At 45.4% G+C, this 19,697-nt stretch overlaps 3 protein-coding genes across 7 annotated transcripts in view; 1 reads left to right on the top strand and 2 right to left on the bottom strand.

The window, feature by feature from the left end:
- CEP89 (centrosomal protein 89) overlaps positions 1-11,987 on the bottom strand; it is a 79,349-nt gene extending 67,362 nt beyond the window's left edge. For all 3 annotated transcript variants that reach the window (XR_009560087.1, XM_030874465.2, XM_030874466.2), the window contains exons 1-4: positions 11,856-11,987; positions 8,725-8,831; positions 3,146-3,304; positions 219-405 (exon numbers count right to left, since the gene is read on the bottom strand). Coding sequence is in view for 2 of the 3 variants with exons in the window: in XM_030874465.2 (XP_030730325.1) it covers positions 219-405; positions 3,146-3,304; positions 8,725-8,831; positions 11,856-11,894 (492 nt within the window). In the remaining variant the exon portion in view is untranslated. The remainder of the gene's footprint in view (positions 1-218; positions 406-3,145; positions 3,305-8,724; positions 8,832-11,855) is intronic.
- A 228-nt stretch (positions 11,988-12,215) lies between these two features.
- On the top strand, positions 12,216-17,171 carry FAAP24 (FA core complex associated protein 24). Of its 2 annotated transcripts, none has more exons than XM_030874461.3 (5): positions 12,216-12,383; positions 12,575-12,693; positions 12,815-12,954; positions 13,130-13,282; positions 14,023-17,170. In XM_030874461.3, exons 2-5 carry the CDS (start codon positions 12,588-12,590, stop codon positions 14,269-14,271), a joined length of 648 nt encoding a protein of 215 aa, XP_030730321.1. In that variant the 5' UTR covers positions 12,216-12,383; positions 12,575-12,587; the 3' UTR covers positions 14,272-17,170. The 2 variants fall into 2 exon arrangements, with proteins under 2 accessions (XP_030730321.1, XP_060144654.1); XM_060288671.2 differs by having other exon boundaries at positions 12,222-12,387; positions 14,023-17,171.
- RHPN2 (rhophilin Rho GTPase binding protein 2) overlaps positions 15,220-19,697 on the bottom strand; it is a 56,329-nt gene continuing 51,851 nt past the window's right edge. For both annotated transcript variants that reach the window (XM_030874459.2, XM_060288669.1), the window contains exon 15: positions 15,220-16,573. In XM_030874459.2, coding sequence (XP_030730319.1) covers positions 16,307-16,573 — 267 coding nt within the window. In that variant the 3' untranslated portion in view covers positions 15,220-16,306. The remainder of the gene's footprint in view (positions 16,574-19,697) is intronic.

Below are 19,697 nucleotides of genomic sequence, written 5' to 3'. Positions count from 1 at the left end.
TTTTTGAAGGACTTGTCTTGAAAGATAAAGGAAGGAGTTTTGAATTTTAGCCTAACAAGACAGAAAATGAGACTGGACATGTTAAAAAGAAATAAGCCCCCAAACAAAAGCCATTAACTGCCGAAGAGAGAAAAGGAAAATCATTACTAACGCACTTGACACAACTGACTATGAGTTAACGTCAAGGTGCAGAAGAAACGCTGGAACGATGCAAGCACCTGGTTTCTGTGTGGCACGGCATACACGGCGTCGCTGACGCTTCCCTCTTCTTTGCGAGCACTTGTGTCCCCCGACTCCCTGTGGCTGCCTGACAGGTACGTGTCAGAGTCCTCTTCCTCCTCGTAGCCCAGCATTTCAAAGGATGGCAAAGAGGATCTTCTTCCCGTCTCATTCTGCCTATGTGGTCTGTATTAGAACATTCAAGAGCAAAGCAAACAAACAAGCCACTTAATGCTTCACATAGGTTCATATACGGGTATTAAATGCACTGCCTCAAGTTCCACCGTAAAGTATTACGACCACATTACGAAATATACAGAAGCTAAAGGGTGATATCATCCACAATTCCATCTCTTTGTACACTGTTAGCATTTCTTTCTAGCTTTTCACCTAGGTTTTTATAGTTATTATCACTGCATACATATACAATTTGCCTCCTCGTTAACAAGTTTTTAAAGTCAAAAGGTTAGGCTCATACACCAGTTTTATCAGCCGTTCCCCTTACTTAGGTTTCTTCCCCCAATTTTCACCATCATAAATAACCCTGCAATGAGTGTCAATGTGTAGCGAATCTCTCCTGTATTGCGGATTAGTCCCATGAAACAAACAACCACATGGAGAACTGCTGAGTCCAACAGTATAAACACACACACACACGGAAAGTACACCACCACCAGCAGGAACGTTTCGTGGGTCCACAGGCGCCCGCGCAAAATCGTTGCCCCAACCTGCAACTACGTTGGTAATAATTTTCTAAAACTTGCCAAAATCATTGAAATCTCACTGTAAAAATGTGCATTTCTTCCTGAGACTGGATATTTTTCCATGTATTTGGATGTGAGCCCTGGTTCCTCTGCTGTGAATTGTCTGCTCATGGCCTTTGTCCATTTATCTACTCTGCCTCTAGTACGCCCATTCCAACATGAAATTAACTTTTCCATCTACTAAAATTAAAACCCTGACTTTGTATTTACTATAAATATTTTTCCTATTCTATTGATCTTATTTTGACTATAAATTTTTTTAACATACAGATGATTAAAAAAAAATTTTTTTTAACCTTCCAAATTCTTAGCTTGGAAGTACACAGCAGGCATCTCTCTCTGAGAGGCTTGATGAGATTGGGTATAGGATTTCATGGTCTTATTTCTATGTATATAAAAATTAATCCTTTCATTCAGTAAGAATTTGTTTTGGTGTATGAGTTAGGAAAGGCTCAAAGCTGATTTCTTTCTAATACTGCTAATGAATATACTGTTGAATCCTTTCCTTTCCCTTTATCTGTGGGGCTGCCTTTATTAAAGATTCAATATGCCTGCAAACACGAGGCTCACCTCAGGGTGTTCATGTGCACCTCTCTATCATTGAACCAGCACTCCTCTACTTTGACTACTTCAACTAAATGTTTTAAAATATGATGGGGCTGGGGCTTCCCTGGTGGTGCAGTGGTTAAGAATCCGCCTGCCAATGCAGGGCACAGGGGTTTGAACCCTGGTCCAGGAAGATCCCACATGCCGCAGAACAACTGAGCTCGTGCACCACAACTACTGAGCCGGTGCACCACAACTACTGAAGCCCGTGCACCTAGAGCCCATGCTCCACAACAAGAAAAGCCACTGCAGTGAGAAGCCCGCACACTGCGACGAAGAGTAGCCCCCGCTCGCCACAACTAGAGAAAGCCCACGTGCAGCAACGAAGATCCAACGCAGCCAAAGATAAATAAGTACATTTATTAAAAAATATATATATATATGATGGGGCTAATGCAGCCCTCCCCCTGAATCACTATTCTTCCTTTCCAGATTTCCTCTTATGGTCTTATCTGCTTATTCCTTCCAATGAATTTCAGAATCACTTCCTCATCTTCAGTTCTTATTCAGCCAAAGTATAAATTCTTACCAGGAGAAAAACAGGTTATATTCAAACATCTCAGAAATGGAGTCAAGATTAAAATTCAAAAACCAAAACTATAAACACATCCTAGAAGGAAATATCTGAGCATTTGTATAATGCTGTAATAGGGAAGATCTTCCTAGATTTGACAATAATGTCACAGACTACAAAGACTGCTAGCTCTTAATACATAAAAATAAAGAGCATTTTGGTATGTTAAAAACAACTCAAAAACCAAAATTGAATAAACACGGCAGATACAAGGCAAAACTAGTGATGCATCCCCCACCTCCACCCCACAAGCCCTTAAAGTCCTCAGGGTCTTCCCACTGCTCCTGGGGGAGATACCAAAGCTCAGAACAGGATACCAAAGGCACCCCCAGCCTGCCCACTCCTCCAGCACCATCTCGGATGACTCCCCACCTCACTTGACTCCTCCCAGCCACAAATGTCTTCCTTCAGTTGCTCACATGTGTCATGCTCTCTCTTCTCTCACCCCAGCCCCACACTGACCACCCCCCAACCCATTCCCAGTTGGTTCCTGTATGGCCCGCAGCTCTCCCCCAATGCCCTCTCCCTCAGGAGGAAACCTTCCTGGCTCCTGGCCCTATGTCAGCTCTAATCCAGCTCAAGCAGTAGAGAAAGTGATGTTAAAGAAGAAAGGTTACAGTAGGCGTCAACAAAGGAAAATTCAGTGTGACCGTTCAGAGAGGAGATACACGAGAACTGGAGACGGACAACTCTCTCCATCTAGGCTGTGGCTAAAAGCAACACTGAATTCACCAGCTCAGCGCTGCCATGAAAGCAACCGGTGGCTTCACAAGCTATAATTTAACAAGATCCACTCTAGAGAAAATTCGGATACAATTCAAGACCGATTAATGTCCCAAGACAGTATCCCTTTGACACTGGAGATGAAAACCCGAGTGCTAAGCTCTAGTCCTAGCCACATGCACCCACATGCACACACACATGCTCAGAACTGCCCTGCCTCTGCCCTGAGAGGAAGCTGAACCCGTGACATGGTCCTTACTGATGCCTCAGCTCCGAGGTGGTGGCATAGGGCTCGATGAAACTGTCCTTTTCAAGGTAGGTCGTGTCACTCTCAGAGTGGGATCTCCGGCGAGGCTGAGGAATGGCAAAAGTCCGGCCAGTCAATGTTGTTGCTAGAATGGCTGCAGCCAGAGCAGATCTATGGACAAAAACATCCCAGTGAGCCAGTGAGACACGAACCCTCAAGGTGAAGGTTGAACAACAGGATACATGAATTAATCAAGGTTTACTTTCAGTTCTACAGTGCTCAGTGTGTACCTCCTGGCTACGTGCCTGTAGCCTGTTATGTGCCATGGCACAATCTCACTTCATTCTCACAGCAACTGTATGAATGGATATTACTGTCATCTCCAGTTTTCAAAGACAGTAAATGACTTGTCTAAGCTTTCCTAGCTAACGGGAGATGAAACCAGGTCTGTAATCCAGGCAGTCTATATTCAAGTAGTGTTCCTATTAAAATGAAAGATCAGAATGGGGGGAAAAAGGCGAAATAAAAAGATATAAAAGAAATGAAAAGGAATTTGAAAAATTTTGCAAATTATTCGAAACTATAATAAAGGACAGACAGAGTAATGGGTTTACCCTCCCGCTTGAAAAAGCAAAATAAACAATTAATTGTCCCAGCTTACTGCCTGAGAACACTTCCAGGTCACAGCACAGGGAGGAGGAAATGAGGTGTGGAAATGGAGTGGAGAGTCAGGGAACATCAAGGCAGATAGAATTCGCAGGACAGAAGACCAGAAAGGAAAGAGCTGAACAGAGAGAACTCCAGAAACCTGCAGAAGGCCCCTGAGTGCTCAGCAAAATGCTCGTCAGCGCAAGAGTGTGAGGACACTACGGAAGGCTGGGGGAGAGCCATCCACGAGGATGCGAGGAACAGCGCCAGGTGCTCACACAGGGCTGCGGACAGTGACTGTTCCCACCACACAGATGGGAACACATTATACTTCATGGGACACTGGGTACTCTAAAGGTGGTGGAGAATAAGTAGCCCTAGACTGAACACGGCTCCAGACCCTGCCTAACAAATCACAAAAGCAAGACCCAAAAGATCAAACTGGTTCCAAGGAATTTAACTGCATCCCAGAAAAAAATTCAAGAAGACTTGTGGGAATACAATATCCAGCACTCAACAAGGTAAAACTCACAAAAGTGTCTAGTGTGCAAACATACATAAACTAGGCATGCAAAGAGACAGAAAAACATGACCCATAATGAAGAGAATAATTAATCAAAACCCATTCAGAACTGACACGCTAGAAGTAACAGAGAGGGACATTAAGACAGTTATTATAATTATGTTCCATATGCTCCAAAAGGTAAGTAGAGACATGGAATATTATTAAAAAGACTTGAACTTCAGGAGACGGAAATTACACTGGATGGGATTAACAGTAGGTTAGTGAAATTAAAGGTGAAACAATAGAAAATAACCAAAATGAAATACAGAGAGGAAAAAATAACTTAAAGAGCATAGTAAGATATGAGATTAAAAATGCTATTGTTTTATGTTTTAAGCCACTAAGTTTTGGGAACTCCCTGGCAGTCCCGTGGTTAGGACTCCGTGCTTTCACTGCCGAGGGCCCGGGTTCAATCCCTGGTCAGGGAACTAAGATCCCGCAAGCCACACGGCATGGCAAAGAAAAAAAAAAAGCCACTAAGTTTTGGTGTAATTACTTACATGGCAATACGTAACTTTCATCAAATGGTGCTGGAACAGCTGGATACCCACGTGCAAAAAAGTGAACTTGAATCTATACCTCCCACACCATACACAAAAATTAACTCAAGATGCATCACAGACCTAAATGTAAAGGCTAAAACTATAAAACTTCTAGAAGAAAATATAGGATAAAATGCTTTACGACCTTGGGTTAGGCAAAGATTTCTTAGATATGATACTGAAATCATGATCTGTAAAAGAAAAAGCTGACAAGCTGACCTTCATAAACATTAAGAATTTCTGCTCTCTGAAAGGCTGTTAAGAAAATGAAAAGATAAGCCATAGATGGGGAGAAAATATTTGCAAATCACATATTTGTATGTGATTTGTATGTGATACAAGAACTTGTATCCAGAATATATATCCAGAATAGTGTATATATACAGTAATAGGAACAAAACCCAATTTTTTTAAGTGGGCAAAAGATTTTACCAAAGAAGATATACTTTACCAAAGAAGATATACAATGGCAAATAAGCACACGAAAAGATGTTCAGGGACTTCCCAGGTGGCGCAGCGGTTGGGAGTCCGCCTGCCAATGCAGGGGACACGGGTTCGAGCCCTGGTCCGGGAGGAACCCACATGCCGCGGAGCAGCTGCGCCCGGGTGCCGCAACTGCTGAGCCTGTGCTCTAGAGCCCGTGAGCCACAACTGCTGGGCCCACGTACCACAACTACTGAAGCCTGCACGCCTGGAGCCCGTGCTCTGCAAAGCGAGAGGCCACCGCAATGAGAGGGCCGCGCACTGCGGCGAAGAGTGGCCCCTACTCGCCGCAACTAGAGAGGGCCTGTGAGCGGCAGTGAAGACCCAATGCAGCCAAAAATAAATAAATAAATAAAGTTATAAAAAAAAAAAAAAAAAAGATGTTCAACACCATTAGTTACTAGAGAAATGCAAAATAAAACCATAAAGATACCACTACACACCTATTAGAATGTCCAAAATTTAAAAGACTGGCTAAGACAATCCCTTCAACCTGGGCCTGGCAGAATGGCTCTCACAAACAAGGGTGGAGAGAAGAAGGGGCCAGTCTGCCATCAATGAGGTGGTGACCAGAGAATAACCCACCAACATTCACAAGCACATCCATGGAGCAAGCTTCAAGAAAGGTGACCCTTGGACACCTGAAGAGATCCAGAAATTTGCCAGGAAGTTGACAGGAACCACAGGTGTGCACATGGACTCCAGGCTCAACAAAACTGTCTGGTCCAAAGGAATAAGGAACATCCCATACTTTATCAGTATGGTTGTCCAGAAAGTGCAATGAAGATGAAGATTCACCAAACAAGCTCTGTACGTTGTTATCTATGCACCTGTCACCACCTTCAAAAACCTATAGACAGGGACTTCCCTGGTGGTGCAGTGGTTAAGAATCTGCCTGCCAAGGCAGGGGACATGGGTTCGAGCCCTGGTCTGGGAAGATCCCACATGCCACGGAGCAACTAAGCCCGTGTGCCATAACTACTGAGCCTGTGCTCTAGAGCCCGCGAGCCACAACTACTGAGCCCGTACACCACAACTACTGAAGCTTGTGAGTCTAGAACCCGTGCGCCACAACAAGAGAAGCCACTGCAATGAGAAGCCTGCACACAGCAACAAAGAGTAGCCCCCACTCGCCACAACTAGAGAAAGCCCGCGCACAGCAATGAAGACCCAACACAGCCAAAAATAAATAAATAAATAAATAAACCTATAGACAGTCAATGTGAATGAGAGCTAATGGCTAATTGTCAAATAGTTATAAAGACACAGACACACACACACACCTGATCAAACCAAGTATTGGTGAGCACGTGAAGAAAATGGAACTCATACCCTGCTGGTGGGAAAATATATGGAGTAACAACTTTGGAAATAGTTTGACAGTTTCTGGTTAAATATATCCCTAGTATATGACCCACCTATTCCACTCCTAAATATTTACCCAAGAGAAATGAAACCACAGGTCCAAAGACTTGTGCACAAATATTCATAGCAGCTTTATTTCTAGTAGCCAAAAAACTAGAAACCACCCAAATATCCATCAACAGGTGAATGGACGAACAGTGGCATATTCATACAATGGAATATCACTCAGCAATTCCAAGGATGAATTACTGATATTCACAACAATATGGATGAATCTCAAAATAATTATGCTGAGTGCAAGAACCCAGCATAAGTATTTTGTATAATTCCATTTATAAAAAAGTCTAGAAAATGGAGGCTACTCTTATAGTGATAGAAAGCAGATTGATGGCTGCCTGGGATGGGGGCAAGATGGGGATGAGGGTGGGCTGGGCCGAGGTATGGGAAGTGAGAGGGGGAAGGAGGGAGGATTTACAAAGGGGCATGAGGAACCTTGAGGGTATGATAGATACATTTATTATCTTGATTATGGTGATGGTCTCACAGGTATAAACATATGTCATAACATCAAATTATTCATTTAAACATGTACAGTTTACCGTACACCCATTATATAATAAAACTGCTTTAGAAAAAGATAAAAGACTATCTAAAGCAAAAATAAGAACACCATATTGTGGGGTTTATAACATATAGAATTAAAACATATAACGACAGTAGCAAAGGATGGGAAGGAGGAAATAGAAGTGATTGCTGGAAGATTCTTACACTATTACGCTAGACGCGAAGTGGAATAATGTCAGAGGTTAATTTGAATGTTAGTTTTTAGAGTAAAATAACCTAGAAACAGGCCAAATTTGCCAAAACCATGTTGATTATTTGGGGCTAATAAAGATTATAATCCAGAAATATATTTTTGGAAAACACAGGAGACAACAAAGATTTTCTAACGAGTCTACAGCATGCTTGCCGCGAAATGACGTGGTCTTTTGTTTGTTTTTCTGCTTTATAATGGAATGTGAAGCTAACTCTCTCACTACTGCTGCTACATAAACATTTCAGTTCTAATGACACAACTTAAGGGTTGTTCACACAAACACTGAAGAGCCAGACAGACCTACAAGTCCATCGCAGCGATGCCACCACCCACCAGCCGTGAGACCCTGGGCCAATGACTAACACTTGAGCTCAAAACAGAGATGCCAGCAGGACCTCTCTCACAGGATCGTTGAGAGGATGAAATGAAACAGTGCTTCTTAAGCACTGACCAGAGTCCTTGGCACAGAGGAAACACTAATAAATGGCTCTTCTTGTTATCAAGATTGTACCGAAGGAAAAAACAAACACTAAAAATATTTCAAAGTGTTTGTTATCAGGAGGCATGCAATATTCAAAGAACACTAAAAGAAGGTACCACCCCTGAGTGAAATTATTTCTCATTGTTAACAGTTAAGCCATGTATCCATGTATTTTATGGATTAAAAAGAAAGTCTAAAATTCTCCTGTGCCTAAAATTTTGGAGGGCATAGGCAGGGGTCTTAGGTATAAAAGAAGTCAGCTCTCTGGTGTGTTAGGAGCACTGAAGGATAGGGGTATCTCGGGCCCTGGCAAGCGAGCTCACTTCTCCTTCCTTCCTGCAAAGCAGTTCTTCTGAAAGGCAGACTTGTGTTTAAAAAGAAAATTATGTGCACATTTCAAATTCCTTTTAACATACTACCAACCTAAATATTTGTGCTTCAGTGTTTTATATTTTGAAAAATTGCATTCAATTATGACATGTGAGAACTCCACAGACCTGAAAGGAACAGACCATTATCCCACGGAGAAACCATATTAAGTGCTTCGTTATGGAACCGTGATACGTATTTCAAAGGACATGATTCTAATCACCCTCCTTGTGATTTTCTTACCCATCTGAACAGTTCCGGGACCCAGCACTTGGTGGCTGAGCTCAGGGTGACCTCAGTGCCTGCTCACCCGAGACTCACCTTGGTCTCTCTGGAGAGGGGCTGGGGCCACGTGGAGGAGGTGTGCGGGGCACAGCTGGCTTCGGTGCGATGCTGGCTGCAGGGAGAAGGCCACGGATGATGTGTTTCTGCACAAACGAAACCCAGCAGAGGTCAATGGGATCATCTCTGGGGACTGCGACCACACCTCCCTGGGCCTGGGAGGGAACACTTGCACTGGTCACCCAGGGATCTAGTCACACCAGGAGGTCCACACCTCCCCCTGCCATCCTCAAGCCCCATCTGGCCAGGCACACGTGCCCATGCAGGGAGCACCATATAGCTGCCCTCGGTGGGAACCCTCTGGCCCTTCCTTCCTCAGAACAGCTTCCCTGACCATCCCGCAGAGTCCCCCTCCAGCACCCCCAACTGGTCTCACAGCACTGCCCCTGATGACCCTACTTACTCACTTGCCGCCCCCCCCCGGCTGGATGGAAGCTTCCTAAGAGCATGCAACCTTCTTGCCTTTATCAACCCTGGAACTCTGGCACTTAGCACATTGTCTAACGCCTGGTAGGGGCCTAATAAGGACTTTAGGTAGTTTATCTCAAAGATGCAGAGTAACAAAAACTAGTTCTCACACACAATGAAAGTCGGAGAACCCTGCTTTAGGCAACTGGGAGGCCCTGAGAAGTTTCTGAGTGTAACCCAATCTTCATTTCCTGTGCACCAGCCATTCATTTGTATCTACTAGAGGCAAAACGCCATGACAGCATTTCACGACAATGAAGAAATCTTGTCATCATCTTTAAGGAGGGACAGTACAGAGGAGAAACACCCAGATATTTATAATACAACACAGAATCATGGAAAGTGCCAAGGCAGAGGTAAAGACAAAGTGCTGAGGTGACCCAGGGAGGGAAGGGCTCCCTCAGATCTGGGGGCCAGCAAGGGGACCGCTGATGTCCTGTTGGAGAAAATCTCAGAGCATTTAGACTGGGTCTTCAAAGATGGCCACTGCTCTCACATTTGGGAAATGCGATAGAAAGGCATTCCAGGAGGAGGGAGCAAAAGGAACGAAGGAATGAAGCAAGACGTAGTGGCAGTGTTCTAGAAATAAGCACTCCAGTTCGCTGGAACACAGAGGCATGTGAGTTGGAGAGGCTAGCAAAATGAGCTGGAGTCAGAGTGGGGACTGCTTCCATTTAAGAGTTTTGATACCAGACTAAGGAGATCTTGTGACCTAGTGAGAAGCACCCACTGAAAGTGGCCCCAGGGAAGACTAATCAGGCTGGGGTGGGCGCAAGGTACGGGGGCGAAAAGGAAGATGCAACTAAGGGGAAGAGCCAGGGTTCTGGGCATACTTCAGGAGTGAGGGACGAGCAGACCTTCCAAATGCCTTCTGCAGCCCTCCCACCCCCCACCCCCAGTCCCACGTTGATGGCCAACGCCAAGAGCAGGGATTCCAGAGCAGCCACTGCTGAATCCCACCATTCTCCAGGATATACACTTGTCTGCCACCTCCCCCATCCCCCGCTGCCTGGCTGGCATCCAGAAGGTCCTTCGAAAAGGCCTCGTGAGTTTTGTTTATTTATTTTTTGATAGAGTGAATCTCACATAGTATGCTGAACATTTCTCCCCTGTACCACGATAATCATCTCCTAACTATGGTTCTCCTGCCTCTAGTCTCTAATAAAACACAGGATGATCTTACCTCAACCCAGCATGAAAACTCTCGGGTTGACAGAGAAATGTCCTCTCCTGGCACAGAAGGCTGCTAAGGCTGCTATCAGGTGGTTCCTATCAGTGGCCCCAGATTCTTTTCTGGCGGGCCCTCCTCATCCCTACACATGCTGTAGCACTCAGAATTGCCTTCCTGTTCCCACGTAGCAAATGACTCTTTGTCAGACTTTTGTACATGCTGTTTTCTCCACCTGGAATTCTATTTCCTTACTCCTCCCAAGGCCCAGGTCAACTCTCTCGGCTGACTTTGCTGCCCCTTCCGCTATATGCCTCTTCGGCACTTTTTCCCTCACCATTTTGTGTTGAATGACTTATAGGTTTGTCTACCCTTTAGCCTTTGGGGCCATAGGCTGTCAATCAATTGTGGGTATCTGGCACACGCACAGTAGGAACTCAGTAACACAACAAAAACCTCAATAAAGATGCTGAGTTAGCAAAATTGCACTGGAAAAATATGCTTCAACTATGCCTTCCTTGCTTCTCAACATCCACCTGTCTAAAATGACTTCAGCAGGTCATAGGGCTGAGAACAGGAAGCCAAGTCAGACATGCTTTCTGATCCCAAACTGAAACAGAGTTCAGGAGTACCCTTATCAAAATGCTTTCTCTGTATTTAAAGTATTAAGTTTATGGAGAACTGGATGTAAGTAGGTCTGGGGTTTCACCAGGCAAGTATGGAAAAGGGAGACAGGAGCAACGCCATTGCGGTGGGGGGCAGTGGTTACAAAGAAGTATCATAGGAGGAGGGGTCAGAGAATGAGCCTGGAAGTGTGCGCCCGCAGTGCCAGAGTGGCCATGGTAAGGTCTGCAGGGAAGCATTCCAGGCAGAAGAAAGAGCAAAGACAAAGGCCTGAATAAACCTAAAGGTGGGAATAGCTGGAGCGTCTGTGTGTGTGACTTGTGGGCAGTGGGCACGATCAGAATTGCATTTTAAAGGAATTCCTTTGGCTGCTTTGTGGAGAACGGACCTAGGGGAAGGGCGGGAACGGAGACCGAGAAATAGGGAGGAGTTGCTGCAGCAGTGCAGGTAGATGATGGAGGGCGGGGTGGGAGCGGGGACGGCTGCCAGATGCATCTGGTGGGTGGAATCTATGGAACTTGCTGGTGGGGTGTACATGGTGCGTGGCGGAGGAAAGAATCAAGAATGACTTCCCACAGAGGAATATTCAGTAGTGGAGCAAGTTTGTGCCGGCAGGAGTGAACTCCCGACACCGGAGCGAAAGTTACAGGTGAGACAGGGCGAGTCCTATCGACTGAGGCCGACACTGGGATAGAGGATCCGTGTTCCAAACACGAAAATTCAGGGCTTCTCGAAAGAAAAACCGATTCCTCTTGTGCCGCTACCTTGCCTCCATCCCAAATCCCAACCCCTTCCCACTTAACTCCCGGCCCCACGGGCCAGAGCGCAGGCCGGGCGCAGATATACTTACAAACTGCCTCTTGCCACCTCTCCGGACCCCCAGGAGCATCCTTGCTGCGGGGGTTGGCCAGACCGGCACTGGACTGACAAGCAGATCTCAGAACCGAGTACCACTCCCTAAAGCGCGCCGCCTCCAACGGGCCTAGCCCCAGACGCCTTTTGTACGCAACGGACTTCGCAACAACCACGTCTGCCATTGGCTCTGCTTTTCCCAAGACCAATCAGAGCGAAGGTTACTGCACACCCGTCGCTCATGGCAACCAGCGGGTACTCTCAAATCCTCTCCAGGGCTGAAATTGTGTGCGCTGTTCATTCTCTTATTGGCCAGTCACGTGTCGATCTCTGAGGCCATAGCCTATCCGGCGCCAGGGGAGGCAGAGGACGGGCAGGATAAAGGACTTGCAGAGCGCGCAGGAGAGAACCCGGAAGTGGGGCGCCGCAGGTAATGTCGCGGGAGACCCAGAACTGGGCCCTGGCCGGCTCGGCCCCCGCCCTGGACTGGATGGAGGAGCCACGGCGCGGGAGTGTCAGGGGCCAGGCAGGTGACGCAGATGAGGGACGGGGCTTCTAGGGCAGGAATTTCCTGGTTCTTAGACTTTGGCTAATAATCAACCTCTTAAAGAACACACTGCAGACGGGCCCCTGCCAAAGAGGCCGGGGCTGGGAGTGGAACGCGGGGCCGTGTGCCGGAGAGCCTGCTCAAGTGCCGTCTTGTATTCCGCTCATTAGATCCAGGCAGCCGATGGAAGGGAACACCCTTGATGGCACAGGCCCCATGCACGTGCCGTTTGGGCACATTGTGGCCAATGAGAAATGGCGCGGGTCGCAGCTGGCACAGGGGATGCAAGGTCGGTGGGCTCCCTCTACTAAAGCCCTCTCTCACCTTAGCCCACTTTTTAAAAACGTTCTACCTATTGCCGTCTTTTCATCCAAAGCTCACGGAACTTATTTTCTTTTCTGTATTTTAAGGAAAAATTAAACTCGTTTTTGAGGATGGCCTGACACCGGTAGATTTTTACTTGTCTAGCAGATCCTGCATTCTTTATATCACCGAAGCTGATTTGGTGGCAGGAAATGGCTACAGAAAGAGACTTGTTCGGGTTAGAAACGTAAGTACTGAATTAAAGAAACAAATTGAAAATTGACTTCTATCCCCCCTCTGTCTATCCCTTGGAATAATTTATATAAAACCATTGGCCATTCCAAGCACCCTTGGATAGCTTCTTAGTCTTGAATGGAATTTTGTTACAAAATCGTTTCCTGTCTTTTTTTTTTTCATTGAAGTCCAGTAAACTTCAAGGGATTGTAGTAGTTGAGAAAACTCACATGAGTGAACAGTACTTTCCAGCCGTACAGAAATTTACTGTGCTGGATCTGGGGATGGTGTTGCTTCCAGTGGCCAGCCAGACGGAAGCGTCCTGTCTCATTATCCAGTTGGTAAGTACTGATTCCTACTCCTCCACGATAGCCCTGTTAGGACTCTTGACTGACCTTCCTGGACCTGCTACTCTGACAGACAGCTGCCCTTATTATAGGTACAATCCATCAGGTCAATCTCTGTCAGTGACTGGTTTGGTTTCTAAAACCTTTTTGAGGAGTTTAAGTTCAGAAGCTGCCTCTGCAGCTATCTGAGCTTGCCCTCCATTCTAGGCAAGTATGTAACAAAGCAATCAAGTTGGAGACCTGATTTTAGCCTCCCAGGCTGTGATGACTCCATCATGCACTATTCTGCACTTAGGCTGGTGACACTGTCAACAACTTCTTCGCCTCATCCACACGTATCTTTTTCTTCTTTTTTTTTTTCGGCCGGGCCACGCGGCCTGTGGGATCTTTGTTCCCCGACCAGGGTTCGAACCTGCACCCCCTACATTGGAAGGGCAGAGCCTTAACTACTGGACTGCCAGGGAAGTCCCGCCATGTATCTTTTGTCTGCACTTCTGTCTGCAAGTTCATGTGTTGGGTTTTTTTAACCTAGTGGTTTTCCATATAGTTCATCTTTTAATAATTTTACTGATGCCTGAAAAATTATATTCATGTTATATATGAGAATATTTGCAGTGGGGAATCAAGCTGAACCAAATGGAAAAACTAAAACTAAATTTCCACAAAACAGAATTTTAAGAAACCTCCAGTCCTCTAGAGGGCACTCATGTGCTTTTCCTTTCATCTCGGTTCAGGTTGAAGAGCAAACCAAAGAGCCCAGTAAGAACCCTTTACTCAGGAAGAAACGAGCTCTGATCTCCGAGCCAGCCCTCCTTCGAACTGTGCAACAGATCCCAGGAGTCGGGAAAGTTAAAGCTCCTCTCCTGCTCCAGAGGTTTCCAAGTATCCAGCAACTAAGTAATGCTTCCATCCAAGAACTGGAGCCGGTGGTTGGACAGTCAGTGGCCCAGCACATTTATGCGTTCTTCACCCAGTCCAGGTGATGGCTCTTCCCACGGCATCTCCTTTACACCACGAACCACAGGATCTTGTTTTCTTTCACATTAAGAAACAATATTTCCTCTCACAGAAACTAGGGAAGGATGAAGTGAGGCCTGAATGGCACCTGCCAGTTGTCCTGCCCTGCTTTCTGGGCTCAGGTATTTACTTCAGGTAGTGTGCCCCAGATGGCACTGCCCGCACCCTGCTAGCATGAAGAGGGCTGGTGGACACCTTCCTAAGGGAGTCGGTTTAAACAGGGACTCTCAAGATTCAGCAAAAAGCCGGCTTGGGCAGATTTTAATGTGTGACCTTCACCTGTATCTATCATGGAAGGTGGTGGATGTGACCGTCTAAAGGAATCAAACCTACAATGAATGAAGCACTGTGTACCATAAGCCCCTTGTTCCTTCTGGCAGAGCCACTGTTCTTCAGGTCTGGTCTTAATACACCTGTGCTTTGAGGGTGGCTGCCAGTGTAAACAAACAATTGTCCTGCCTTTTTTCTTCCTTCCTTCCTTTCTCCCTCCATCCCTCCCTTCCGGGTAGCTGCACAGTTTGTTTGTAATCACTGAGCATGACTTCTGAACACAGAAAGCCTGGAGTCCAGAGTTCCCATTTTAAAATAAAAAGCCAATGTGTGCGAGGGAGGGAAAGAATGTGTTTGTAAATGTATCGCCCAACAATGGGAAGAGAAAAGGGAAAATGGCAGGTGCAGCTGCATCCAGAGAGGAGAGCCTGGGGATGAAAATGTACAACTGCTCATTCAAAAAATAAATACAATTAAAGAGGCTATATGTTTTCAGGGATACTAAGATAACTTGAGAGCTAAGTCCTGTTTTGTGAAATGTTAGTAATTTTTAAAAATCAAACACAGTAACGTTTTGTGCATTAGGGTAAAAATGATTTGAAAGAGGAGGGAATTAAAGTGAAATCAAAGTGGAAACCATTAACTCAGGCAAATGAATGCATTTATGTAAATATTTATACAAAAATAGCCCTAAGAGCAATGGATACACTTTCCCAAATATGGTGGTTTCCCTTTTGATATTACACACTAGAAAATATTTAAGTTTGTTAATTCTCAAAATTACATGTCAGTGATATATTTTTAAAAGCTATATAACTTGTACTATGCCAACAGTGAATCTTATTAGAGTCACAGTGTCATCCAACATATAGCAAGAGAAATCAGTTGGTAACAATGTCATTTTAAAAAGTCAAATAGAGCTCTAAACTTGACTCATTTACATCCTGACCTTATACAATGTTTTTAACCCTTCTTAAAGACGCTTAAAATATACAGCTATGTACTTTCTACTTTAAACAAAATGAAAAATGTTTTGAGTATCAAACAGTATATTATCTACCTTGTAGACAGCATCTTCATCTAACACTGCCACTGTGTTAGCGACTTTTAAATGACATAAAATAGAAGAAAAGTTGCTCCTAAATGGTTGTTTATCTAATAAGTCATGACAAATTTGGCACTAGACTTTATCTGGAAACAGCATTCATATTATTTAGAAATAATAGTAAAATCTTGTTGTTTTAGGTTAATGAATTTCCCTTAGGAAGGAGCTCTTTGGGACAGTTTTTAGTAACACTAATTTAAGTCTATCATTATTGTCCCTTGCCCTGCCTTAATTTGGGGTCATCTGAATTCTGAGTTAAGGAATTATCCGTCTATCACCCAAGTCTGGAAACTTACAAATAGGACCAGTATAGGAAATCCTAATTTAACTCTGATAGTAAGTAGCTAAAGAGTCTTAATTATAGTCGTTAAAAACAGCCATATGTCCACATTATTCTATTTACAATACTTTATATAATAAATAACTTGCAGCAATATGGTGAGACTCCCCTAATAAGTTTGTTTTCCACAAATTTCTAGAGGTTTCTTGTTACTGTCATTCATAAAAACATATCAATTGTAGGTTTACGCTGTGAGAAAATGGGATTTGAGAATATTTAGAAATTTTCCGCTATGGCACAAATATGAAGGCCCAGTCAGCACGGGAAACGCTTTTGTTTCCTCACGTTAGTACAAAGAACTGTCGGAGGTGAGAAGGCTGAACGGAGAGGGGAGCTTCTTCTTGACCGGAGGCCCCGCAACCCTGACCCCAACCGATGGGAGGCACAAGGTGCTCGCCGACTTCTGTCTGTTCTTGTTGGTGTTCCAACTCAAAAAGGACAGCTTTTTCGAGATTTTCTTGGTTTTATCAGTTTTATCATCATCATCTGTGGCTAAGCAGATCATGGAGTAAGTCTTCTGCATTCCCACAGAGTACGTGGCACATTTACTATGCTGCACACAGAAAAAGAAAGAGAAAGGTGTTAGAAGTCAAGATGTCCGAGAAACGACTGCGAAGTTTGAGACTCAGATTCTGCACTCATAGCATCCTCTAAAATTACGTTGACATAATTCTGAAACTCAGTGACAAATGCTTATGCAGAATTAGGTTCTTAACAACAAGGACAATTCTTAAGGAATATACTCAGTAGTAGTAATTTAGGCTAGAGACCACTACCTTTTAAGGTTATTACATTTGGAAAAGTAATATATACTCATGGTCAATGATATGAAAATGCATGAGGTGAACAGTAGGTGTCCCTCCTACCTGGGCTTTCAGGCTCTTCCCCTGAGGTAACCACTATCTGTTACACTTTTAGAGATAACATTCATATACAGGTATTGATATGTGTGTAAGTATAAATCACCATTTGTCTTTCCTTAGGAATACACCACACACACTTGTCCGCACCCTGCTTTCTTCACTTAATGTATCCTGGATTTCAGCGCACACCAACAGACACAGATCAACTTCATTCCCTTTAAAGACAGTACAGGGTCCATGTGATGAGGATATTAAATTTTTCCAATTTTTTAAACATGAAATAAACATAACGTCAAATTTACCATTTTAACCATTAAGTTCTGTTTATTTCACCGGTTTAAAGACATGCCCTCCCATGTGCCTGGACCCTCTCACTCCCTCTCTTCTCCAGGTATCCCCTCCTTTCTGCTCTCCTGTCTCCTAAACCTTTCCCATCTGCACACAAGCTAACTGTGCTATCAACACACACCTTTGAAAAACTCTCCTTTACCCCTACGTCCCCTCCCAGCTACCACCGCAATATCTCTGCTCCCTTTCACAAGTCTTCCCTTTCTCTCATTCACTTGTTTCCTGTCCTCATCCAGCATGCTCCCCACTACCCAGTCCCCAAATCTTCCTGGGGCACCTCTCTGACACTCTCAGGGCCTTATGGAGCACAGCTGGAAACCACTGCACTCGTCTAAATCTTAGATTATACAGATGAGGACCATGAAGCCTGCTGAAGGTCAAACAGCTTATTAACAGCAGGCAGGGCCTGATTCCAGGTCTTTGATTCCAAGCCTGGGGTTCCTTCCACGACACCAGTGGTAGTCAGAATGGTGGTAGTCTCCATTTTCCCGAGGCTCAGAGCAAGTCTCTGACGCCCGAGGTCACGGAACTGGTGAAAGCCAGGATTCAAATGCAGGCAGTCTGAATACAGAACCCTTGCTTTCATCCCTACGTCAGATTCTTCATTGGCCTGGTTCAATCAGAAATGTGACAGGACTAACAGATACGCCTTTCAGTCTCTTCAGGGGCAGGGCTGCTCTCTAAAGATGCAGGTCCTCCGGCTGTGCCTAACAGACCCCAGCCCTCAGGCCAGCGCCCAGCACTTTTATATATCCTCTTCTGGGACAAACTTCTTTTGTTTCTGGTTGAGACCTTGATCACTAGTCTAGCAATGCTATGGATTCCACCCCTAAAAGTGCCATTTTTCATGATCCCTTCTCCCAAGATGCTCTGAGTCCCTTGACTACTTTATCTTCTTTTTTCTAATTGAGTTATAATTCACATACCATAAAATTCACCATTTTAATACAATCCAGTGGTTTTTAGTATAGTCACAGAGTTGTGCAACCACTAATATTACCGAATTTCAGAACATTCCCACCCCCCTCCAAAAGAAACCCTGAGGAATTCCCTGGCGGTCTGGTGGTTAGAACTCCGTGCTTCCACTGCAGGGGGCGTGGGTTCGATACCTGGTCAGGGAACTAAGAGCCTGCACGCTGTGCGGTGCAACCAAAAAAAAAAAAGAAACCCTGTCCCATCAGCAGCTACACTCCCCATTCCCCGACGCCCCAGCCCCTGGCAACCAACCACTAACCTACATTCTGTTTCTATGGGTTTGCCTATTGCTTACCAATGGAATCACACAATCATTCACTCTCCAACCCTCTCTAAGACTGAGTTCTGTTGCCATTTCCCCATGAAAAGTGTCCTTTTGTCCTGCTGCCAAATATAATAGACATGGCTCTGCTTCCCTCATTCTCCACGTCTTAACTGTGTTCAGCACAAAACACCACTCTTTCCGGGCAGGATCTTCTTCTCTTGGTTTCAGAAGCCCCTCTTTATCCCACCGGTCTGCACCTACTTCTAACTGACCTCCAGACGCTTGTGGTGTCTCTCGGGGTTGAGTCCTCCACCCTCAACCCCTCGAGGGTACTTTCGTTTAGTATCTTACAGCTTTAAATATCATCTCTGTGCGGATAATCCTCAAATATTTAGTTCTAGGCTGACATGTGCCTTGAACTGAAGATCTGAACATCCAGCTGCCTACTTTACCTTTACATCCGGATGCCTAATGGCACGCGAACCACACACTTGCTTTTCTCTCTCCTCGGACTCCCTCAACCTTGCCCCGTCTCCCGTCATTAAGAAAAATGATGCAGCAATTCAAGCCAAAACCTGTGCAGTCCTCTCTCTTTCCTGCATCTTTTTTTTTTTTTTTTTTTTGCGCGGTACGCGGGCCTCTCACTGTTGTGGCCTCTCCCGTTGCAGAGCACAGGCTCCGGACGCACAGGCTCAGCGGCCATGGCTCACGGGCTCAGCCGATCTTCCCGGACTGGGGCACGAACCCGTGTCCTCTGCATCGGCAGGTGGACTCTCAACCACTGCGCCATCAGGGAAGCCCTCCCGCATCTTTTTTATACAAGTCACCTACAAATCCATCAGCTCTATATCCAAATTATGTCTCAGGTGCACCCACCTCTCTACACCTCCACTGTCACCCCCTAGTGGGACGGTGCTAACGTCACTGGCCTGGGTGACTGCCACAGCCAGCTTGCTCTGCGGCCACCCGGCTGGCCTCCAGACAGCAAGACGGCCTTCTAAAATAAACATCATGCCACGTCACTCCCCGTCTCAAAAGGTTTCAAACTCCCTCCACTGCCGATGAAGCCCTGCCTCCCTCCCACCGCATTTCCCTCCACTCTGGCCCTTGTCAAGCTGCTCCGGCCGAAAGGCCTTCTTTTAGTTCCTCTGGCAGGTGAAGCTCATTCCTGCCGCAGGGTCTGGTCTCTGCACCTGTTGGTGCCCCTCCCCACGTGCTCTTGTACC

Source organism: Globicephala melas, chromosome 19 (assembly GCF_963455315.2).
Source record: "Globicephala melas chromosome 19, mGloMel1.2, whole genome shotgun sequence".
Taxonomy (NCBI): domain Eukaryota; kingdom Metazoa; phylum Chordata; class Mammalia; order Artiodactyla; family Delphinidae; genus Globicephala; species Globicephala melas.
This window is presented reverse-complemented; position numbering and strand designations above follow the sequence as displayed.

Coding starts and splice junctions, on each gene's coding strand:
- FAAP24 (XM_060288671.2), top strand. CDS start 12,588: ATGGAAGGGAACACCCTTGATGGCACAGGCCCCATGCACGTGCCGTTT. Junction 12,694..12,814: donor GCTGGCACAGGGGATGCAAG/GTCGGTGGGCTC, acceptor CTGTATTTTAAG/GAAAAATTAAACTCGTTTTT. Junction 12,955..13,129: donor GACTTGTTCGGGTTAGAAAC/GTAAGTACTGAA, acceptor TTTTCATTGAAG/TCCAGTAAACTTCAAGGGAT.